General features: G+C 31.7%; 4 protein-coding genes across 4 annotated transcripts; 1 reads left to right on the forward strand and 3 right to left on the reverse strand.

Moving 5' to 3' along the window:
* Positions 1 to 2186: 2186 nt before the first annotated feature.
* On the reverse strand, positions 2187 to 4227 carry LOC101247709 (probable N-acetyltransferase HLS1). The gene is made up of 3 exons (XM_004235896.5): positions 3939 to 4227; positions 3703 to 3851; positions 2187 to 3191 (listed from the first exon to the last, which is right to left on the reverse strand). The coding sequence occupies exons 1-3, from the start codon at positions 4158 to 4160 to the stop codon at positions 2330 to 2332; spliced, it is 1233 nt and encodes a 410-aa protein (XP_004235944.1). The 5' UTR covers positions 4161 to 4227; the 3' UTR covers positions 2187 to 2329.
* Positions 4228 to 9911: 5684 nt separating this feature from the next.
* Positions 9912 to 12662, reverse strand: LOC101247416 (photosynthetic NDH subunit of subcomplex B 1, chloroplastic). The gene is made up of 6 exons (XM_004235895.5): positions 11954 to 12662; positions 11303 to 11493; positions 10907 to 11164; positions 10648 to 10753; positions 10308 to 10393; positions 9912 to 10211 (listed from the first exon to the last, which is right to left on the reverse strand). The coding sequence occupies exons 1-6, from the start codon at positions 12536 to 12538 to the stop codon at positions 10046 to 10048; spliced, it is 1392 nt and encodes a 463-aa protein (XP_004235943.1). The 5' UTR covers positions 12539 to 12662; the 3' UTR covers positions 9912 to 10045.
* Positions 12663 to 15457: 2795 nt separating this feature from the next.
* LOC101247118 (uncharacterized) lies at positions 15458 to 22202 on the forward strand. The gene is made up of 5 exons (XM_004235894.5): positions 15458 to 16301; positions 20269 to 20326; positions 20420 to 20503; positions 20614 to 20755; positions 21680 to 22202. Exons 1-5 carry the CDS (start codon positions 15773 to 15775, stop codon positions 22052 to 22054), a joined length of 1188 nt encoding a protein of 395 aa, XP_004235942.1. The 5' UTR covers positions 15458 to 15772; the 3' UTR covers positions 22055 to 22202.
* A 950-nt stretch (positions 22203 to 23152) lies between these two features.
* LOC101246812 (probable WRKY transcription factor 40) lies at positions 23153 to 25582 on the reverse strand. The gene is made up of 5 exons (NM_001316915.1): positions 25431 to 25582; positions 25290 to 25352; positions 24822 to 25190; positions 24394 to 24510; positions 23153 to 23885 (listed from the first exon to the last, which is right to left on the reverse strand). The coding sequence occupies exons 1-5, from the start codon at positions 25503 to 25505 to the stop codon at positions 23457 to 23459; spliced, it is 1053 nt and encodes a 350-aa protein (NP_001303844.1). The 5' UTR covers positions 25506 to 25582; the 3' UTR covers positions 23153 to 23456.
* Between the last annotated feature and the right edge of the window lie 204 nt (positions 25583 to 25786).

Below are 25786 nucleotides of genomic sequence, written 5' to 3' on the forward strand. Positions count from 1 at the left end.
CTTAACTAATTTGGATAGCGTGTTATAGGCAGTGATTTCTAACACAATTTTTTTCATAAATTTTCAGCGTTGGCACTCAATATCTCTGATTAAAAATAGAAAAATATATGTAACTAAATTACTGCAATCCATGTTGATAGGAATGAGATCTTATTTGTTAACATGATATGATATGGAGTTCGAAGTCAAAAGGATAAAAAAAAATTATCAAAAATTTCAAAGGGGTTCATCAATTTATTTTTTTAAATCAAAAGGGCAAAATCACTCTCAACGTAGCGATTTTATTCTAACAAAATTGACGTGTTAATTTTTTTTAAAGAACACTAAATTCGCTGCTATTTCGTCCAAAAAATTATTATTTTTTAAAATCACTACGATAACAGCGATTTTGTCAAAAAAAAAAATTTTACAAAGAGGCAAACAAAGCTGGCTCTATTGCTAGCTTGCCGCAAAGACAGGAAAAAGATAGCAGCGATTTCAATATATTTAGTTTTTTTATAAAAAAAACCGCTTGCACATGAAGCGATATTTAAAAAAAATGGATAAAATCGCTTCGTGAGAAGCGATTTTGTCCTTTTAGTCAAAAAAGAATAAATTGATATCCCCTTTTAAAAATTTTGACAATTTCTTTTTTACTTTTTTAGCTCCGAACTCACGTAATATGACATGTAATTTTAATAAAATACTGTAACAGTTTTTATAACACAATTTTAAAAGTACTTATTTAAGAGTATATGTAAAACTAATACTACTAAAAGATAGCTATAGACTTAACAGAAAAGCCAAATATTTAATCGTCATTTAGCTATAGTAGTCATATAAAAGTAGTTGATAATTAGCTAGTACAACTATCAACTGGCGTAATTAAATCACATTTAAATAGTAGTCATATAAATACACATTTCATATACTATATGATACCATGCACACTGTACACTACGTGTATATGTATGAAATTTACGTTTTATGCACTACTAAGTCCTGAGCATATCTATATTTTTCATCACTAGATATTTATTACAACAACAATAATAAATTCAGTATAATTTTATATGCAAAATATATTGTATGTATATAAATCTCACCCTTTTATTGTGATGATAATAAATATGTAAAATTATTTTTGATAGAATATAATCTTAAACTTAAGAAGAGGTAAAAAGGGAAGAAATTGTAGTAACATGATGAGTTAATTATAAGTAAGTGGGTAGAACGTGGTTATCATTATTAATTGTAGATTAGTGCTAAATGGTTGATCAGTTGTTAAGCTAGAAAGGGTTTTAATTTGATGATTATATGCGATGATAAAATTAAAGTTCTAAAGCTAACGCGTGGCTAGATTCCTGCAGTCATTAGTATAATTTTGTTGTTTAATTAATAATTAATTAATCCCAGCGCCGTTTGGTCTTTACTCTTTAAGCCGAAAGTTTTAAAAATGCTAATCTCTTTAGTCTTTAGGGACCATTAGTTATTCCATATTATTCCCATATTTTTTTTATCTCCACAATTTTAACCATAACATCAAAATAATTCTTTTATTTGATCCTCTTTAACTAAATTTTAATTTTGGATTCTTGAGATATTTGACTAAAGGTATTTGATCTTTAGTAGTTGACTGATATGTGTGTTTTTTATCCTTTTATATAAAAAAGAATATATCATGTTTAATTATATTATTTTAGAGCTATGTTAAACCACATAAATTTATCACATTAAACAGTTTTAGTAGTTATAGTTCATTTGATTTTACGAGCAAGAGAGATTAAAATTCAAAAGTCAAAAGTCAGAATCAAAGCCAGCTTGATCAATAGAAAATAAAATTATTTACATATAATTAAAATATTTTTAAATCTATTTCGACTAGTTCATGTATTTAACTTTTTATATGTTGAAACGATCATTCAGATTCCACTAACTATCAAAAAAAAAAGTGCACATTAATTTACAATCAGAATACAACATTTAAAAGACTTAAAAGCACAATTTTCCCTTAGAAAAGATAAAAAGAAAAAAAAAAGGTTTTCTTTTAGTTACTACATTTCAATTTATACGGCATAAATAAGGAATTTTGAGGGAATTTTTTCTTTTTTGCATTTCTAGATTGAAATATGTCATGAGATTTTCACAAACATGTCATTCAAGATATTAAACTAAAAAGATTTTTCTAAATATAAAAAAAAAGGACATTCTAATAAGAAAATAGTATCATATAATCGACTCTGAGTTGTTTTGAAAACTAAGAGGTAGTCCTTGTTTTGTTGGTTGGAATATACAATTGCTCATTCTATATAAGCTTATCTAAAAACTCCATGCAACCCTAATAAAGTGATTAAAAGTCACGTGGATCAACGAAAATAACTGATGAAGAGTTCGAAACTTGGGACTCCATCCAATTATCATCCTCCTTAGATAATAATTCATCAACATCAAGTTTCTTCATACACCATAAATCTCCCCATGAAAACTTGTTCCATCGTGGTATAGCCTCTTTAACAGGATCATCAAAACCAACTTCAGACACCAACAAACGACACTCTTTATCATTCCTCCCCATATTATGGGCGAACGCGTAAAGCGACTTCATAAGTCTTGGACCATCTTTACCTTCCATATGAATTCCATACAACAAATAAAAACCAAACATTTTAAATATATTAGGTATCGATGGAACCCTTAACCATGGCATCCATGAGTCCAAAACCCTAGTTCCTAAGCAACAAGCATATTTCAACGACGATACGCCTCTTACTTGTAACTTATAAACTTCCTTAGTATTCCACACACTTAGTATAGCAAAAGTTTGTGGGAAAGATCCACTTTTTGGATCCCAATTAAAGAGTGTTTTTTTGGGTACAGCCATGAAAGTACCAAAATTAAGCTTGTTGTCTAGTATATGATCAATATCTTTAGGGAAAAACTCCGAATTCGCGAAAATACGTCGATAGAATGACTCAGAGAGTTGTGGTGAGACTCGTACGATAGCAATGTCTGATGCAACCGGCTTGTAATGAGCATGAACTGGTTGAACCAACACAGAAGGAGTGCGAAATTTCGCGTAGTTGCATTTCGATACGAATAATTTTATCGATGCTTCGTTGTTACTATCAGTAGCCATATAAGCATATTTTGCTCCATTGATTTTGCTCCATTCTTCTAAGTTTTCAACTAGTTTTGTTCCAATGCCAAGTCTCCTAAATTTTTGAGATAACAAAAAAATAAAAAAGATAAATCAATATATTTGAATATACACTATAGTTTAGAAAAAAAAGGTGTGATGGAAAATAAAACATGTCAAGACGACGACTTTGTATATATAATTAAATTAAAGTCTAAAAAAAAGGTAGGAGACATTTATTTTTTTGCATTGTTCTAGTCATTTTGGGAGTCTCCTATTGATGTTTGTAAAAGCTAAATTAAAGGTACTTTAATTTGGCCCATGCATATTTTAACTTATTCAAATATGAATATGTTCTGATAACGACGTAATTTCTCATTAAATACTGTTAAAAAGAGCATCATTTTTGCGTAGATTATGAAGTTAATTGGATAAATAGTTGGAAAGCATATCATTTTTCGTTGTTGTTTTCACATTTGTATGTGCGATCCTTTAAGATTTATAGTATAGATTCTAATATTCCAAACGATATTTGAGTGACCTAATAGTATAAAATAATATTTTTACTTTTAACGATAGACTCGTACCTGTGGTGAGATGAAACACGCAGTCCAAGAATATAAGCAATTTTTACATAAACTGGACATGGTGTTGAGCCTTTATTTCCTCTAGTCACAGTCTTTATACAACCTCGAATTACCCCAACAATTTCTCCATTGTTGCCATATTCAGCTACCTGAATCGTAACAAAGTCTAAGAGAAATTAAACGAATCATCATGACACATGACATAAATTGAAACAGATAAATTAATAACAACGTACCAACATAACATGTAAAGGGAGATTGCGAATACGACTAATGGGGTCACCCATGAGATCAGTAAACAACGATGGCTGCCCTCGTTGTCCAAAATCACACTGTCCTTCCAATTCTTCCACAGCCAACTTATCCTTCTCTTCATCATATTGCCTTACAACAATTTCTGTTTTTTTATTGGTATTATCATAAGCTGATAAATTCTCTTGTGAGATATTTAGAGACATTCACCTAATAATATAGCTAGAGTGAAGAAATGTTTGTTATCTATAATATGGATTGATCTGCTAATAAAATTTGATCTTATATCATCCTATATATATATACCTAAAGCTTGTACTATATTTTGGTCCTTTAATTATTTCATGTTAATTAAAGTAAGTGGGACCTAATAACTCATGACATGGCAACATCACCGGTTTTGGAGGAACTTTTGTTGGATTGAATAAATTCTTTGGGAATTTTAGTAAAAGTTTATTTTTAAATATTTGTTTGACAATAGATTTTAGATTAGATTTTTTTTACAAAAAAAGTTATTTTTATATATTTATCTGATTGTAAATTTTAAAAAAGAAAAATTTTATTTGATCATAGATTTTTGGATCAGATTTTATAAAGCGGTGTGTTCGAAAGGTTTTTGAAGAGCCAAACTAGAGGTAAATATATAATACTCTAGTTGTATCATATTTTAAAAGATTTCTAATAAAAAAATCTTCTTAATGCCAAAGGTAAAGAGGTGCATGTATCTATGCTATAGCTAATACTTTATTATCCAATGGATGGGGATTGTTAATGTTAAAGCTAGTGAATTGTGTTCCAATAATTGTTTCTCCATGAGATTGTCATCTTGCGCTTCATGCATGATGGTGGCAATGAGTATAATTAGACTCCCACATTGGTTTATCGGATTTTATTTTTTCAAATAAGCGTTTTTTACTATGGAAACTAATTTTTAAGATCAAGTTATATTCAGCATTTTTTTCAAGTCAGAAATATCAGGTTTTAATTAGATTCAAGCATCTGTTCTTATCAAACATGATAGGATATGAGATCTTTGTATCAAACGTGATAAGATCTTTCTGTCCTTAGCTAAAGGTGTCTGATTCGAATGATAATGCATTTTGTTAAAGAATACACTTTCATTAATTCCAAGTTTTGGAAGGAAGATTCGTTATGAAGAAATTCAGATTCATATCTTGAATTGTACCTTCATTTGTTAAGTACTCATAAAATAAATATTTTAAAGTTAATTAAGGAAAAAGGGAATAGCATGAGAGAAAAGCAAGGAGGAAAAAGGAAAGGGGGTACCACTAATTATGATTAATTTATATAAAAACAATGGTTAATTTAGTTAAAAAGTTATTGTTAGTTCTAGGATGTACCTTCTTATTGGATGTGGAGATAAAAGTAGTTTCTTGGATCAATAATTGGGTTGGGTTGGTGAGAATCGTGGCCAAATAGAGAGGGGGTTTATTGGCTAACATGTGGAGGGGGGCTTATTAGGTGATAATTAAATCACATGATATTTAATTTATAATTAATCCATTTGCACTTCCCATTTGCTTTTGTGCCCAAAAATAATGGCTAATGACATGACGAAAAGGAGACAAGTGTTGGATGGATGAGAACGCACCACCCTCTCTTTTTTCCTTTTCTTTTAGAGAAAAAAATATATTTAATATTTGAAATTTATCGATATCGATTAGTTTAGAGATGTATCACATGATATAACCCATTTAAAGAGAAGTGCTTTTTATTTGAATAATATTCTTTCTATTTTCTATACTCAAATCTACTCATTTTAAGGAAAGAACTTTTTGTTAAAATAATATCCTCTTAATTATTTTCAACAATCGAAAATGAATTCTTATTTAATTATGAAGATGGAAAAATTTTATCTATCGATTGATTCAGATTTGCATCATATATGACACGATTCATTTAAGGAGTTAAAGCTATGGTACTGAAGTATGTCAAAGCCAAAATTTCAACTAAAAAAAGTAAGCATAAGGAGAAAAGAAGCTAAACAAATCTAAAATCTACGAATCAATTAATTTAGATTCGATTTATCTAACCAATTATATCTTTCTATAGTTATATTTTCTGTGTTCGAATTCAAAATCTTTTAATATCGTAACGCATATCAATCTCGCTTCTTAATGGCCTATAAAATTATTGCTCCATGTGTCAAATCTTAACCTTTGGATTATTGATTGATAACCCGCCGCCTAGCTATAGAAAACAAAGATTTTCTCCACATGAAATCTAAACCTACATGGATTAATTAGTAGCTAGGGTAGTTTACCAATATGGAGATCTTCCTTTTAATTGGATACTAATCTAATCTAACTCTAATTAATAGTCCTCCAACATTAATTATATATGTGATTAAGGCAAGTAGCCTAAAAATAGAAGGCTATATATATATATATATATATATATATATATATATATAAGTTTATAATAGCCTCTAAACGATATCTAATTAATTACTAGTAAATTAAAGCTCTTTTCTTGATCTCATTAGGTATTTTTTAAAAAATTTAATCCTTCACGTTGGAGCACGAGCACACTTTTATTTATGAATTAAAATTATATAAACTTTATGTATAATGTAGAATTATTTAAATAATTAGGTCGCTTATTAAGTAATCATAGGTTAATTTTTTATTAAGTATTAGTTATTGGTAATGTGGTAACTTATAACGTGGTATATAACACATATTATTAAACTTCTCTACTTGCATTTTAAAAAGAAAAAACCTTTAGGTACACTTATTAAAATGAATTTGATTATTACATATATAGATAGTGTACGTAAAGATTTTTGATATGTGATATCACATTAGTTACCTTTTTACCACATCATCAACTATAATAATATATTTAATAAAATTCACAAGTTGAATTTATATCCAGTGAAATTCACAAGTCGAGTTTGGGTAGGGTAGAATGTATGCAGACCTAACAACTACCTCGTGGAGATAGAGAAGTTGTTTTTGAAGACCTTCGATTCAAGCGCAACAAATTTAGGTACAAAAAAGAAGACAGTAAAGAAAATATAACAGATAACAAGATCGCAAGACCAATTAATAATAAGTAACCTAGTTAATAAAATATTTCTTCATTAGAAGTGCATATAATTTTAATTACAAGTGTTTGATTAACAATGTAAAAATAACTAGAATGAAGAGAGAAGACAAGATGGACCTATTTTTACTTTTAGCAACTATATACTAAGTAGCACATATAAATTAACCAGGATAAGAACTCAAAGTTATAGTAAATAAATAAATAAAACAGAAGCTGAATTAAAATATTATAAAGAGTATATATTATGCACGTGATGATGAGGATAATAGGACTAGGTCCTATATATTCCAATTTTTTTTTTTTTTGAAGGAAAAAAAAAGATGATGATGATATAACTAATTAATGTATATTATTGCTTAATTCTATATTAAGTTCTTCCTTATCTTAAAAGCATGTTCTAAGTTGAATGCATATATATATCATAATAACCATTTGTCTTAAAATTGATTCTCTAAACAACGAGAAGAAAAAAGTTGGAATTTCTAATTAATGAACAATTCTTTTTTGAAAGACAGGATCAAGAAATGATATGATAAGGTAAAATATACAAAATATTCATTAGCATTAAAGCATATTCTTTTTCAATGTATTTCTAATGTTCAAAGGAGAATATATATGTTGGAAAACTTTAATTAATTTGTGTGGTATATATGATTAATGTAATCTTCTTCTTAATTACTTTCCCAGATTTCTTCTAATTTTCATCCTTTTTCTGTAACGTCCAAGTTAGGTCATAGGTACAACTTGTAACTTTAATTTATTTAATATTATATATAGTTGAATATGAATTAATTCCATACTATGACCTCATTGCCATCGTCTTAATTTATAATATAATGCTTATGGTGGCTGAATCTTATCATTGTAGTAAAGTAACAAAGCTACTTTTTTTAATATTAACTATTAAGATTATTGAATCATGTTTTGAAATATTGCTTAAAGAATAAAAATGAGAACACAGAATATGTGCCACCCCGTTCATATTGTCAGTCCCTAAAACAATCTTTATAGAATACAAATTTTATTTAAAATAAAAATAAAAATTTATATCCGATTAACCGTAAAAATTTTTAATAATTTGACTCTAAAAGATGATTTTCCCTATGGCTTTTTCCTATCTTGCTCAGGAGTTAATTGAGTTTTCATTCAGTATAATAATGCTACTAATAGAAAAACAGAAGAATAATTAAAAGTTCAAGCCCTTTAATTTGTTATTAGCCACTCCACCTTTTTTAATTCCTAATCATGGTTTGTAAACTTTTTGCAAGAGTTTTCTATTAATATTTTATTTTATATACTATGATTATTTTTAGAAGGGAGTTTCGGAGTAATAATAAAGTATTATTTTTGTATATTAGTCTTTATTTCGAATTTTTGAAATAGTTTATCATTAATATTTGCATTAAAATAGACTGTCTACATCACACACCTTATGATACGACCTCGTGTGCATCGTATTTTTTTATAAAATATAATATGATTACTTAGTCCCAACGTATGATAATGATTTATGGATAGTACTATCTCACGATGTTTTTTGTTTTGTTTAATTTTGGTTACTTAGTCCCAACGGATGATAATGATTGATAGATAGCAAGTGTTTAATGATGTTTTGATTTTATTTATTTATTTATTTATTTATTTATTTATTTATTTCCTATATGTCTTTGCTTTTCTATTAAAAAGTTGATCCCACTTGCAAATTTTAGCTTGATGATAAATAAAAGTAGTGACTTGCTGACACTAAACTTTACAAGATTATTCCAATTTCATGTAATATAAAATTTTCATTCATGGAATAAAACAACTTTATTTGATTTTGTTGTTTAGTATCCTATTATCTAAAACTTAGATTTTTCTTACTTTTACTAGTAAGTACTTATGAGTAGAGTTTCTCTATGGCATCTTATATTCAATTATCACTTTTCCTTTTAATCACCCAATACTCTATCTAATATCATTGGTTTGATAAAATTATATTCACGCATCATAAAGATTCACTAAAAAATAATCAAACTCACCTAACAAGAACTTTTCATTTCCAAAACACGGGGTCAAGATTTTTAATTAGGAGTGGAGGAATTTCATGAATTTTTCGCGGTGCAGAATAGTAAATATTTAAACGATATTAAATGTTATAGACTTATAGTTATTGTTTTGAAAAAAATGTGATCTGTAGCCATAAATCTCCCCAAATCTTGCTATACACCTAAATTGTATAATTCTCCTGATTGTATAAAATTAAAATTTTTGTATAATTCGGTTCATGATTGTATAAATTCCAAATTTGGATAGTTTACCCTTAGCGATTTGTATACGATTAATGAAAAATTCATAATAGAATTACCCTCTTTGTTTATTGACAAGCAAAATATACGAAAAATGTTCTGAAAAATTCATATGAGGAAAGAATTTGTAGATGATTATCCTATTTATATATTCGTAAGTGAAATACAAAGCACAGCCTCTATAGCAAACATAAATATAGATATAAAGCGTATTTATCAAAACTATAGTTATATAGCCCATTGTTGTGTTTTGCCATTTGTGAAATTTTCTCAAAATTGAAACATTGAGCACAAATTGGGCCAATGATATGGACCCGATTCCACATTTTCGTGGCCCATCCGTCTGCTGAGTCTTTTTACTATTGTTTGCATATATAATACAAAATCATGATTCATAATCAGATTGATTTTGAAGTTAGAAATTCCTTTTAGATATGTCATTTAGATTTTTTTAAGTTTGTGTTTTTCTTAGAAACATGAAAATCGCAAATTGTGAAAACTATCATATTTCTTTATATTTATACAATCTTGCAAAACTTTATAGATATCAGAATGTCCTAAAGTGTCACATTGATAAATAACATATCTCCATATTCCTTTTCTGTTGAGAAAAAAGAACGAATATATATATTTCCGCTTCTATTAATTACAATTGAGAAGAAAATGGAACTAGTAACAATTACAGGAATACTTAATTACTATATGTAAGAGAACTGGAGGATGTATAATATTTAGAAGATTGCTAGGGGCATGGTGAAAATTTGAACAGCACTCTTCACAGCTTCAACATCAATATCAACCAATTTTCCAGTATTTGATGAAATAGTTGCACATTTCTTTGCTTCTGCATTGGGAACAAAACTTCTGGCCTTATCCTCAGAGCAGAATAGCCCAATACTGTACAGACAAAACCAAGATATATCAACCTCCCCACAAAGACAGCAGAAGGTGCAAAAAATTTCCGCGTCTACAGCTTGTAGTAGATGACATTACCTTGGTTTTCCACGTGCGTGAGCAAGTTGTATCGCAGCTGTATTTGTAGCTATCACTCCAGCAGAGTCATCAACAAGAGCAGCAAGCTAAGGCAGAGAAATATGCAGGGACTGTTAGTTTTCTAGTGCTCATCCCGCGGTATATAGACTATAGTTAAAGCTGCCACTAAACATGCAACAGAAGCAAACTACTTTCATTTGATTATACCCTCCTTGAATATGACTGTAAATTGTTGCCATTATATCTGTGACTCCAACCAATTTCTTCTTTTATGGTTGTTCAACTAAACACTGGTTGATCATCGGTCATTGATATTGTGAAAGTGGTTGAGAAAACAAACCTGTCCAGGGGTGGTTATGAACACTATACTAGCATCGTAACCAACTGCATCTTCCACATTTTCTCTTTCTTTTTCGTGTGGAATGACAAAAACTGGCTTGACTCCCCTGATCAAATGATAGTTTACAAACCATTAGTATAGCTCACAAATTTTCTTGCATTTGATGAAAAAAGGCTAATCAGCTAATTCGAGAACTAAAAATGACCATGTAGTCGAGTCGGCCCTTTTTCCGACAGAGAATAAAATACTGACATTATACCTTATCTCCTCTGCTATCTCAGCCCAAATCTCAATAGGGAGCAAGCTATCAATATCACCCCTTGACTGCATAGAAGCTTTTGAATCTGATTTAATCCCATGAATCACAATATATTTGCCTTTCTGTGCACCAACATTCTTATATTTTGCCTCTACAACCTCCCTAACCTTTCTTGAGATTGAAACTTTAAGTGGGGGTAAAGGTTGTCGAGGTACTTTACGAGCTGGTCTGCCCAACCAATCAACCATCTGACGGTACCTATTTCAAAAAAGTGTATGTAAACATGTTTATACAAACTTTGACGAAGTACAACTGTTGCACTTTTCAAACTCCCTATTTTGAAATGAATATTCAGTAGTCAAAAAGATCAAGTTATCAGTTGGAACATCTACTTACATATGATATCCGCCCTCGGAGAGGTTCATGCTTTCTGGTGTAAAAGTTTCTGACAGAAACAATCCTGCTCCTGCAGAATTCACATTTGGGTAAATGTAGCTAACTCTGTCACGAGCAGTCGACATAAACAAAAATACTGCATGTCCAATCCCTGCCAGTTTGGTTGACAAGATCATATCATAGTACCTACTCTGCAACAAACCATGCATTAAAGCAAATAACTTAGCCCAAAAAATGACTATAACTCTCTATTCATAATGCAGGAAGCAAATTCTTTTATCTCTATCTGACTAAACAAGACGAACAGCATCTTGAAGCTAATCTAAGCGATTCTTTTTCCAAACGTAGTCTGCTCAACTTTTGAATTATCTGCAAACTCATAAGATAACCATAGTTAAATCTTCGTATTTAACTAAGTTTCCATATAATGTTTGTTACTTTCTCTAATTTTAGGTGCTAATACATCAAGGCACGACAAGAATCATACTTCAAATGAAACAACTTGCTTAAACCTATGTTGCTCGTAGATTAATGTGTGTCGGATACTTCCAAAAGTAATGCACTTTAAAATCAACATTTTTGAAGAGTCCAAGCAACGTAGAATTTAAATAATTATGAATCGATGTTAATGTTAATGGAACGGCATGAAACCTTAAGAATTCCAAGCATATCCGTATACTCAGCTGGTTCAGGAAAATCATCATCCAGATCATAGGCATTAGCCCACCTCACATTTTTATTCATCTCAAATGTCTGTTTTCCCCTGGCTGTTGCAAGTATATCCACTTGAACACCAGGGTACCTATCCTTAATCATCTGAATTACTGGAAAGAACAGCAAATTCTCATAAACCCCACCATCAATAACACAACAACATCTCCGAACATCACCTCTAATTTTCAAACCCAACGAAGCAATCTCAACAGAGTATCCCATTGGGAATTTGAGAAATCCATATGGGTTATCAGGATTATCAGGTGGCCTTGGATCTTCATCTTGTTTCCCTTCAGAAAAAAGTGAACCATATTCCATTTCAGGATCATCACCATAGTCAAAAGGGTCAAGCCATGGATTTTTTTTCTTGGCATTGAGGCAAAAATTCCCTGATTTTCTGGCGGGAAAAGATGGATTGTGGTTCAAGAAAGGTACATTTGTGACATGGGTTACAGGAAAATTAGGTGGATTAGCAAAGAAAGGAGAAATGGAGTTAGATAGTAGAGTAGTAGAGGCAGCCATTTGAGTGTTATCATAAAATTCTGCAACTTTTTTTGGGGATAGCTAAAAACTATAGCAGAAGGTGACGTTGGATTTCAATGTGTGAAGGTAGTGAGATAAGTAGGTCCCCATTGTTGTCACTATGTTCCTGCCTCGTCATTAGCGATTTTTTGTCTCAATTTATGTCTATCATTTGTATTTTATATTAAATTAAATAATATCATATAAATTATGACGAATGAAAAAGTATTTTTTGTTTTTGTTTTCAATCGAGTGTATGGTAGCCATATTGATAATCTAACTAATTTAAATTGCATAAATTTGATTTTAAAGAGAAAATAATTTTTACTAGAATTTCTTTCGTATTCTGAATCAATATTTTAAAAAGTGAGGTGATTTATATCGTATAGGGCGAGGAGTAAATCCCTGAACACGGGGCGTAAGCCCCATGGGTCTACTAGGCTTAGTCTCATGTATATTTAATATTATAATTTTATTACTAATAAAATAAATAAAAATAAATCTTTCAATGATTATAATTCTTATTTGCAATAAATATTAATAATCAATAATGAAGAAAAATATATTATAATTACTATTTGAAAAATATTATTACACCAATAGTAAAAATATAATTTAAAGTAAAAAAAGTTTTAAATAATAAATTAAAACGTCACTATATACGTTTTACGCCCAGAACTTACGTTTTTTATGCTCAAGACTTACACCTTATGAATTTACTTCTTTCATTTACGCCCTGGAGCATTTTCGATATGGCCCTCCCTGAAACTCGCCCCAAAACGTTTTCAAAAACATCGCCCTGAATTAGCTTTTTGAATTGAGTTAGGTTTAATATATATATATATATATATATATATATTACATATTGATATTCCTTAGCTTTTACATAATTTTATTTTTTTAGATTTTGACACCCCTTAGATAAAATTTTAGCTCCATTACTGTCTGAGACGGAGAAATCCTATCTATGTTGTCAGAATCGTGAGTTATACTACTTGTGTTAATTAAAATACAAAGTGCTAGCAAATAACAAATTATGTATATTGTTGTTCCATCATAGGGAGAATCAAGTACAGTTATCCTAAAAACGATTGCTTAATATGCAATCAAGAAGAAAAAAAGATGCATGAAAAAGGAAAGGAACTTCACAAAATTGTGTAACAATTAAGTCAAAAAAGTAAAGATTATAAACAGAGTCAATTAATGAGATCAAAAGGAAAAAACAAAATATTATTATATATAGAAAAAGAGATAATGAGATCATAAAAGAGAAAAAAAAAGTAAATTCTTAGGCTTTGTTTTATTCACTAAACTAGCTTTGATATGTCACTAATATTTTGACTTATAAGGTAACCTCTTTTATAAAACAGGCTACACTTTTTCTTTTCCTTTCCTTTTTATGATCTTTATCAAAATATGTGAAGATGTTCATGAAACAAAAATTGTACTTGAAAATTCATTTATTAATCTAAAATAATAATAATCTAGAAAACAATTGATAAAATCAAACGTACTAAAAAATAATAAATGAAACTTTAAATTTCTAAATTTTGCTTAAAAATAAATAGATGTAGATTCCACTCCATAATCAAGTACCCATCACAAATTGAAAAGCTATCTTCAATCTAGAGGATTTATATTCCATAATCAATTTGCACAGTAATAGATGAACAATAATTAAGCTCTATAATTAGATTCTTGCTTATCCTGAATTAAATTGTGTTTTAAGTTGGCAATTTCCCTTTTCCCATTTATTTTTTTATTTCCAAATTTGGTCCAATTACGTGGGTGTTTTCAATTATTAAAGAAGACATTTTTAGGGTTAGTAGGTAACATATCCTTTTTTATTCTAAATTTAGTCAAATAAAATTTATATTATTCCAAAGTACATTTCAAAAAAAGTAATAATTTGCCCTTCAATCAAGTATAACAACAGCTACTTTCAAAAAATAAAATACAAAATAAATTGAGAAATAATAATTCATGGAGATGAAAGAGCAGACAAAAAGCTTTTTACTTATTTATTTAAACAAATTAAAAAAAATAATCTCTTCATTTAAAAACAAGCATCTTCCTAAAAATTTTATGCAAAAATAAATATCTTTTCAAACTATATCCTTATATTAAAAATTTATTTCTGTGCAACTAGTGTTCAATTCACAAGAAAACATATATTTGTCATTTTTAATACATTATTTTAAAAAGACAGTGGTTGTTTTTCATGTGTTTACCCTCGACATTAACTATTGGATAAATAACATAAATTTTACCTTCAAGTTCTTTTATTATAATTATCTTTTTTAGTTTTATAAATTTTTGAAATTCTTCATTTTCACGCATTAAATTAATGTATCAGTACATTAAATTAATATACCTTACGCACAAATTAGTGTATCATGTATATTAAATTAGTGTATCATGTATAACAAATAATGTATCTCGCGCATCAGATTAATATATCAACACTTATATTATTGTATCAGTTTGAGGAATTTTCATAATTATAAACTTAGCCTTAAAAGTAAGTGATTTTTTTCCTTTACGTTTATTCTTTTATCAAATTATTTCTCGAAGATCTAAAGCTATACATCAATTCATATAAATATTGTGAAAAATACTCATATTAATTCTTGTATTTCTAGGGAGAACTAAGAAAATCTTTATTATTTTTCCTAATTAGCATGAAGTTAGTTAAAGTGACACTTATTTTAAGACAGAGAGCGAATCAACTTTTTTCTTATTTTTTTATCATCATTAACATAAATCTAAATAACTGAACTTAAAAAAAGCTGTTTTGTGCACTAAATCTCTCGCTATGTCTGGGTTTTGAAAATGATATTAATAAAGTTAATTTTTGATAAAAATAAATCACACAGTGTAAGGTTAATATTACGTGGCAAAATATAATTGGTTAGTTTCGATGATCACGCTAAAATGCAAGTGAAGAGAGAGAGAGGCGTATTATAATTCTCTCTCTAGAAACATCCTTAAAGAAGTCGCCGTTGGTTTCCCAGATCGGACAGTCACCATTTTCTCAATAAATTCTTCTCGCCGATAATGTATCTGCTCTCTCACTCCTTAGGGTTTTAATTCTCTACTTTCCGGTCCATACAATTACAATGCACCTTCTTTTTCCCTTCACTGTCTTGCTCTTCAACCCTAGCTAAGCACAGTTGAAGAAAATTCATGCTAAGTTCAACGAATTTCTAGTTACTAGGAGTTGTAATTGTTTCAATGTCTGGAGGACCTAGGGTTAAATTGATGAACAATGCTGATTCTGAAGTCCGATCAGTGCTCGGGCCGGCGGGTAACAAGGCTAGATCCGTTGAATTACGAAAGCCCGTTGAAAAGCCTGTTAAGAAGGCTGCTGAAAGTGAAGAGTCTAAGGGTAAGAAATTTGAGGGAACGGATTCCGTGCCGCAATCACGGGCGAGGAAATGTGGAGGAGCTGTGCCGTCTATTTTGAGACAGCAACAGGACCATAGGTCATTGATGATGAGGCCTAATTTGTCGCTGAATGCATCTTGTTCGTCGGATGCTTCGACGGATTCTTCTCATAGCCGAGCATCGACGACAGGGAAAATGAGCCGTGGTAGTGTGACGCCGACGGCTGGAAGAAGGAAGCAATGTAGTAGTCCGAAAGTGGTGAAGTCTGAGAAAATTGGAAAAACTGTTGGCGAAGGTGAGAGCTTGGCTTCAAGTCCCACTCCGGATGATGCTTCGGTGATGAAGAAAAGGTGTGCTTGGGTGACCCCAAATACTGGTATGTTTAATTCTGTAATGTTGCATTTCATTTGTTGTATATGTACAGTTACTGTGTTTTGATAAGGCAAAGGCGTTGTTAAATTTGTTACATAACTGTGGGGATTGGTTCATTTGTTGGTCCTTCTAGTTAATCCACTAGCAGTGGAGAAAAATTGGGATATGTAGGTCTTTGCTAGAATACCAATATGTCAAAATGTAGGTAGGACTTCGATTTCCCAGTTCATTAGGGCAACAAACGGTGGACTGAGCTAGTTCTGCATTCAGCTGAGTTAGGGGGAATGATTCCAGTTCCTAGTATTAGCTAACTGGTTGGTTTCATTTTGAAAATCCTTGTCTCCAAGCTGTCATCATTCAGGCCTGCCACCATCTGATATATACTGCTGGGCTGTGTTGGATACGAGCTTGATTGCTTGTCCATCTTTGCTATATGAAACAATGTTCCGTGTTGTTGGCATGCACACACACACACACACATATATTTCCCTCGACTAATCTAGTATTAATGCTATTAATTTTGATTGTGAACTACTTCGTGGTTAATAATTGGAGATCATTTTTTGGGGATAAACTTTTTCTTCTTTGGTTAAGTTGTAATGGACGTCTATTCCATTAAGCTGATTTTAATGTGAGTTGAATCCCTAATTATATGTCATTCCTATCTCTTGTAATGGATAAGTTTTTTATAGGTTCACTAGTCTAATGGTTGGTTTAAGGTATGAGCAATCTGGTTACTAATTGACAGTTTAGTGGGGTAAATCCCCACAAGTCAACCCAAACACCATTGTCATTCCATGTACTAGCAAAATGTAAAAAGTAGAGAACCTACAAAAAAATATGGTTCTCTATGAAACTCTCAATCTTCTATACAAATAGGGTTATCATGGATGCACTAAAGAGAAACTAGAGATTACAGATTTGCTAATTGACGTTCACATTCTTTCCTCTTCTTCCATGCTCAAGTTAATCTGAGAAAATATGCTCATCTTTGACAGTTCATACTAAGAATTTGTAATTTACCATCCTTTTCCTTGTATTTCTGAACTTGGTATTTGATTGCATTCCCTTTTTCAACTTTCTCTTTTTTCTTGAGTTCATGAAGTTAGAATTTGATTCCATTCGCGGTGTTGCTTGAGGGAATGAAGAAAAGCTACTTGACCTAGTATGGGAAAAGGTGAAATCAATTTGAAATTAATAGCATACTGTTCAGGCCCTCAAGAAGTCACTTAAGTTTCAATTTGTTTGATGAAATATATGAGGATGCGTGGTGAAATAGTGTTTTTGTGTGATGAACAGACAATGTGGAAAATGGTGAAATAGAGGGGATTTTCTCCTTCATCAATTGGAAGGTCATCGGCATTTGTACATGTCATTATCTAAGATGCCATATATGCCTAATGAGAGTGTCTGAACTGTAAACTTGATTTCCTTAGGCATTAAAAGAGTTTCCTCTGGTAAAGATCAAGCTGTCAATCAGTTTGTAGCCATGATATAACATGCATGCATGCTTCTTTAAGTACCCCCACATGGCTCATCGTGTCATACCAGTCTTTACTTGAACTGACCACTGGCTTCATGAATTTCTTTTGAACTGATTAGTGGTGAGTTTGCTAGGTCTGATGTGTGTCTTTTGCAATTTTTTTTGAAAAAACTGGTAACTATGTTTCCTCAGCATTAAGGGTATGCTGTCCACCTCTAACAGCTTACATTTACTGGAAGTAATCACAGAAGTCCTAGAAAGCGCACTAACTAAACATCCTCTTCTATATATTGCTCTTTACATAAAATAATATAAAGTAGTGATAACCTCCACTTGATCTTATTTCTAATCATTACATAGACTAGCTAGCAGCTGGCTGGAGGACAGGTATGAACACATTGCTGGTTTTGTGAGGTTCTATGGAAATGTTTGAGGAGAATTCACCTTTCCTGTGATGTATTCGGGGAAAGTGTAAACCCTGGGAAACGCATTATTGATCCATGCACGTTAAGCACTTTGACCATTTGGTTTTAGATCTCATATTCTTCTTTTATGGACTTTGCACATATTTTATGTCTCAGACCCAAATAAAGAAAAAGGGATGTAATAGGTTGAAGATCCGTCTACATGAATCATTATAGTACTGAATATGCTTTTTAAGTCCAATATTTTCTTTGAGGCATTTGAGTCTGTTTAGAATTATATATGAGCACGAAAAGAAAGAACTTTTGATGTTAAAGAATCTCAATTTATTGAGTAATTAAATGAAATGGGTCAAGATCAAAGAAGATAATAGATGTGATGAAATGAATCTACACTAATGTGTTATTTCAAAGAAGATAATAGATGTGATGAAATGAATCTACACTAATGTGTTTTCAAAGAAGATAATAGATGCGATGAAATGAATCTACACTAATGTGTTATTTATTTCTCTTATTTAACCTTATTAGTATGTGTATTGTGTTTTTATGATAAATATTTGTAGAGATGGTTGCATAATTTTTATATTCGCAACCTTCTATTGAAACACATAACCTGCACCCATTTAACGTTCGTTTCCCTTCGCTTATTTTTTATTCCTCTTTATCTTCTGTTTTGTTAAAACATGGTCAGTGGAGTGATGGAATCATATGCTTGACATTTGGAGATTAAGGTTATTGATTATGCATGGCCTTTTAGAAATTCCAGTCTGTCCTGCTCATGTTGCTCAGACTTTTCAGAAATGTCATGGGGTGCATGTCGGATCCTTCAAAAGTAGTGCATTTTTGGAGGATCTAACACAGGTGCGACAATATTTTTTGGAGAGTCCAAACAACTTGCCGCTCTAATACATAACTATTTCCAAGTATTATGGAGCCATTATTGGAGATGCACTCTCTATATCAGTGTTTGTGGCATTCTTACCTACTTTCTGGCCCCTATGTTAAGAATGAGAATTTGCCACTTCTCCCGTGGTTTTTGAGTCTAGGACTTGTTATGAGATGAACACGTTGTTTCTAAACCTTGTTATTAGGGGTTCTCTTTTGATCAAGTAAGGTAAGCTTTCCTTCGATCATCAAGAGGATACAAGGGGTAGAAAAACTATGTTAGGATCAGGGAAGGGAAATTAAATCCGCTATTAATTGTATTCTGTTAAGGGGAAGAATCATTATAGAATCATCTTATTTCCTTTTGGGCAGGAAAGCTAATGATTATAATCAAGAAAGGTCAAAGTGTTACCGTGTTAAGCATCATTCCTAATACTAGAACACTTACATAAGCACCCCCAAGGGACTTCTGTTGAAGTGGTGGGAGAATCATGAGTTTCAGGTTCGAATTCCCATGGAAATCACTAGTTGACTTCTGTCTAAGCCTTGTGGACAGTGCTATCCAATAATGTCCTGGTGGAAGGAAGTAGGTACCCGGTGGAATAGTCGGAGATGTGCGCAAGTTGGCCTAGACACTATCATTGAAAAAGAAAAAAAGGAATCCTTATATAGAGGATAACTAAATGTGTGTCCACAACTCTATTCTTGTCTAACATGTATAATGTCCTGTAATCTAGCTCTCGAACTCCAGTTTCTAGTCCTACATCATGAAACAAGTTGTACATCTTCCAACAAGGTGATCATGGTGATTTTTCCATGTGTGTAATTGATTCTAAGCACAAACGGATTCATATAGGTTTATTGTTTGTCAGGAGTCCTATTCTGGTAGTATGTGTCCTTGTATGGGTAAGTGTGAGATTAATAGAATCTCTACTTTTGGGGAAACCATAGTTCGAACTAAGCGGGAAAAGGTACAGAAGACTCATTTAGCAAGTCCTAGTAAGTCTGCTACCGGGGGTTTATCCATTGTTTGTAATAGATTCTTTTATTCATCCAGTTTTTGCATTTTCCATCATATTGGTCCATGGTCATCCCTTTTGCAGGATATATTATTGTAATGCTGTAGATAATATGTTCTTATCAGTTCCTCCTGCTAATTGGTTTTGTTTTGCCAAAAGATCCATCCTATGCTGCTTTTCATGACGAGGAATGGGGAGTTTCAGTCCACGATGACAAGTGCGTAATTCCTACTTTATATTTTCTCATTATTTTGCGGCTTTAGGCAATTAAATGTGATGATTTTCTCAGTCTGGTTACTTCTATTTGCAGGAAGCTCTTTGAACTTCTCAGTTTATGCACTGCATTAGCTGAACTCTCATGGCCGGCAATTCTCAGTAAAAGACATATGTTTAGGTACATTACGCTCTGCACCAGTGTTTTGGAGTACCAAACAATGGGTTATCATTTCATATCTGGTTGCCTTTCAAAAGCTGCTGCTTCAATTTGAACTATTTGTTATGCAGAGAAGTCTTTCAAAATTTTGACCCAGTTGCAGTCTCAAAACTAAATGAGAAGAAGATAGCACCACCAGGAAGTCCTGCCAGCACTCTTTTATCAGAGGTAAAGCTACGGGCAGTTATTGAAAATGCACGCCAAACGTGTAAGGTACGTGAAAGTTTTATGTCTTGTTGAGTTGTCCTCGTCTTAAAGAAGAAAATTCTTCTTGTACAGCTAGGAGAAATTATATTGTATTGGTTAGGATAAAATTTTTGAAGCTTTCTTAGTTCTTGGCTCTTGAACCTTCTTCAGATTTTCACAGTCAAAATGTCGGTTCTTAAATATTCCACCAAAATAACTGTCTACCTTACATAAAGTAAAAAAAGGCTCTTGGACCTTTTTTAGGTAATGAAAGAAGATTGCAACGGGAAATTGCTTCTTAACCACAGATTATTTCAAGCTCAAAAGTTTTCGGTTTAATCGGTCGGCATTTAATGTATCAGCTGTCTTGAGCTGAAAGTCTTGCTGTTGTTAAATATGTTGCCCTGGAAACTGATGATTTCTGTACTGGGTGCAAAATTTTCTAAATACTCGGCAGCTGCATATGAGATTTTTTTCAAAAGTCAGAAACTACAGTCTATAGATATGATGTGCTTATGAAATACTTGTGGCTTTAATAGGTATGTCATTCTAGAGAGTAGGCATATTAAATGTAAAAAAGAGCTTCTAGATAAACAAGATTTTTATTAGTATACACCTCATTTCAAATTTAGAAAGTGTATATACCCGCAATTATGGGGGTCAAAATATCTAATAATTTTTTGTAAATTTTGGGTAGGAGTTTTTTACACCTTTTGAAATAGAATCTACATATTCAGAAACTACATTATAGTATTAAATCTTTTTCTTTTTCTTAATTAAAATATGAAAAAAAAATTAGGTTGTCATCAAAGAGAAAGCCATGATTGGCTTCTTAATAGTGTCAAACAGAAGTCCTGAACTGGCTTCTTAATAGTAACTGTCAGTGAGTAGCAATTTTAGGGTTGTTACTTGAGAACCATTTTTGATGTCATGCTCTTGTTATCCTCTCAGATCATCGATGAACTTGGATCCTTCGACAAATACATATGGGGTTTTGTGAATAACAAACCTATAGTTAGTCAATTCCGATATGCAAGGCAGGTGCCAATGAAGACATCGAAAGCTGAAGGGATAAGTAAAGACCTAGTTAAAAGAGGATTCAGAGGAGTTGGACCTACTGTTGTGTACTCATTCATGCAAGTAGCTGGTATCACAAACGACCATCTCATCAGTTGCTTCAGATTTCATGATTGTGTAGCTGCAACCGATGGAACGGATAAAGATGATGGCCTTGCAGCCAAGACAGAAGTGAAGCAACTACAACTCAAGGATGAAACTGAGATGGGTCTTATAAGAGCTATTGACGACTTCAATTTATCGACATAGTGAAATGTGTTCAGAGTAGTAGTTCAATGTAATTTATACTCCTAGTAGATTTGGTAGCTTTGCGCCCTTGGTTGCGATACAGTTGAAAGGGCGGCAAGTGCTTGTGTACAAATGACCTTGCTTATTATTATTTTACCATTGCTGTGTACATCTGATCTAGCTATATCTATTAGGGATTGCGATGGGACGGGGAGGAAAAAGATAAAAGTTTAGCACTCAAGGTACAACCTTGTCGTAAATAAATTGGTTGAGAACCTTGAGGTCTCATGTTCAAATTCAACGGAGACAAAAAAACACTCGAGGATTTTCCCCGTCTATCTAGTCTTGATGTATAGAGTTACTTGGTATCTACTGTTGGTAGGAGATGACAGGTATCAAGTGGAATTAGTTGAGGTACGTGAAAGTTGACCCGAATACGACAATCATTAGATGATTAGGCCAAATGGACAAGGTGGAATAGGTTTTAAGGGTAAGAAATTAAGTTGAAGATTAGCTTAGGGAATTGTCATTGACTAATACTTTATGTTACGTGTGGTCTCTAGCTTATTTTGTCACTACAAACTACTCCTATTTTCTAAGTAACCTTTTATATACACTCCATTTTAAAAATGTATCTGTGAAATTGTACTAAACATGTTGTATTACTTTTTTATTCCACCGCTAGAAAAAATTACGTCCAAGTCTTTTCAGTGGGATATAAAAAGGAGTACTGAAACAATGACATCAACTGGATGATGTTAACATTTAGAAACCAATATCTATTTCAATTTATAGTCTCAAAATGCCCCTTAATTATTTTAATGCTTAGCTCAAGAAATTTATTCTTCTATAATCCGGGTCAAGTAAATTCTCCCTTCTTCAATGAACCAAAAATTCAGTCTCACGTGTGCTCTTTTCTTCTATTGACTTCAACGTGGCCTCCATTTTTTAACTCTAGTCGATTAGAGTCGAAACCAATAAGAAAAAACACAGTAGTAAACAAGCTTGTCGTGTTAAAACAGTTTTAAAATATTTTTAACATGATATGATATTATCCATTTTTGTTCATTTCAACAGTTAAAATAGACTTCATTTGTATACACAAACGGAAAGGTCTATAAATCAAATTATAAAAATATTTATTTGAGCAAATCCAACACTTTAATTTCAAGGGCCACCAAAAGTCTCAATCTTGTGAGACTGAAAAGGAGCAAACTGAGACCTAACTAATATAGGCTGCTATAGAAAATTAGCCCATCCCATTTTCACGTGCACTTACTAGTCCTACCTACTGGCTACTGTTCTCCCAAAAAAAAAGAAGACAAATATAGTAAACAATATATACAATTTATAACGACATGTCCTAGTGGCTGCCTGTCTTTCTCTGGAACATTTCAATGTGTCAACATAATTTTCGTTTTAATTATTTATCCTTAGTGTTACTATTATTTTGCAAGAATTTTCCTGATATGGCGGCTGCTAAGGCTGCTTGAAAACTTGGATCTTTAGTCAATGATGAAGCCATTTGTTCTATCAAGAAATGTTGAAACTCTGGTCTATTTTGCTGTTGTTGATCAGTTCCTGGTGATTTACGCTTCTGACCACTTGCACTACTTGTACTTGTAATGCTATGAACTTTTTTGATATCATTTTGTAATGTTTTTGGTTCTGCCAAATCAAGAGTTAAGGTTTGTCTTGGCATTACCGCAGCAGCATAAGTATTATTTTTCGGGTTAAATCGGCTAGACGGGGAAGTTGTTGTAACAGGGCCTGCGGTATCCACTTTAGAATGGTTGTGTTCTCCTTCATAGGTTGCTACTAGAATCGATTGGTCTTCCACGCTTCTTTGAACCTGACAAAAATATCACGTAGTTCATTGTTAGAAAATGCATATAACTGTGGGGAAAAAAAAGACAAATTCGCGATCTAGAACATGTATTGAATTCAAAATAAGTGAAATTTTATCTATTTTTTCAGTTTTAACCCTTGCTAGTAAAGGGGATAATAGTACTCTACAACTAGTTCAAGTTGAAAATAATAATTAAGTTCAGTTTAATCTAATAAAAATGTGGCTGTGAATTCTGGCCACCAAATACATAAAATATCTGGAAGCTGCAACTACTAGAACTAAGTAACTTCAACGAAAGTTGGGTTACCTAATTATTAAATTACTTCTACTTGTTGAGTTGTTTCCTAATCGAAAATGACTTGGGATATTTCATACTTTTTAGTATACACCGTCTGTTACACTATGAGAGCGTAAAATTGTTTATTAGGCTCTAAAATTACACCGTCTCGTTACACTATGGAAGCGTAAAAACTGTTCATTATGCTCTAAAAGTTGTACGAATTAGTAGTACCTTTTTCTTAACGGGACAGGTAGGAGCAAAAGAGCATTTGAAATAAGCTCTTGGAGATGGATTGTCTCTTGTTACTTTCTGTCCATATTTCCTCCACTGGTATCCATCTTTCACTATCTGCAACAACATTAACATATCCTCGTTATAAAAATTACACATACATACTCTTACCGTTACATATATGATTTATATATATCTCGTGATGAAAAAAAAATTCCCTTTTAATTTGTCTGTTTTATTTTTGATTTAAAAAAAAGTTGTAAAATGCACTAAAAAGTGATTTAATCTTATGGTATTAAATACGTGTATGTAGAAAGTTATAATTGATCACAAAAGGGGAAGAGATGTTTTTCGAACGAGCTATAAAATTAAAAAAGAAAAAGTAAGATGAATAAATTGAAACGGAGGAGAGTATTTGGGTAACTTACAAGAGAAGTATCAGATGGTTCAGTTCTCATATAAACTCTTGAAGTCTTAGTTTTAATGTGTTCTTCTCTTGGTTTCTTTGTAGATGAATCTTCATCACTTGAGCTGCTCTCTGAATTCAACACTTGAACTGACGATTTCACAATTTCATTATTATTATTATTATTGTTGTTGTTTTCAATTTTAATTTTCTTCGATCCATCGCTGTTCTGATCCTGATCAGCTCCACTAGTACTACTATTCTGCTTGCTCATATATTCCGTCAATTGGTTCCTCAATGAATTGTAATTCTGGCACATAACTGTTAACATCTCCGTCAATTTCTTATTTTCAGCATTTACTCTATTTAGTTCCTCTATTAAATTACTTGCCTGCACAAAACAACACAATACAATCGTATAAACTTCAAATTCTGGATCTGACATTGTTATCAACGAACACAAATCGGAGAAGATGAAGATTTTACCAACCTCATCTTTTACAGGTACCAGATCTCTTCCAAGTCCTATGAAATTACTCTCAACTTCCTGTTTCTGCAACGAAAAATCAAATCATCACATCAAAATAATTATATTGAGAACAAAAAAAAAATTATATCGCTTTCCACATACTGGTAATTCATCGGAAACTCGAAGAGGTCTAAAGTTCAAATCCAGAGAAGTATCAACTAAACTTGTGAACTCCATTTTGCTTTGATTTTTGTTCTTCAAAATTGATTAAAATTTTTGTTATAGAGAATTGGAAAATTGGGGGGGAATTGAAGTTTGGAAGCTGAAGCTCTTTGCCTATTTTTCACAGCTTATTTATAGTTGTGAAAAAACGTGATGATGGGATGTTAAATTGGTACATTCAGAAAAATACTTTAATTAAAAAGTAGTAATTAATTGAGTGAGTTTGCTTTTCTTGTCGGCCCATATCTTGTTGGTTTGAATTTCTTGCTTACTAGTCAAAGTCAAGCCAGCGCCAA

This window comes from Solanum lycopersicum, chromosome 3, assembly GCF_036512215.1.
Source record: "Solanum lycopersicum chromosome 3, SLM_r2.1".
Classification (NCBI taxonomy): Eukaryota; Viridiplantae; Streptophyta; class Magnoliopsida; order Solanales; family Solanaceae; genus Solanum; species Solanum lycopersicum.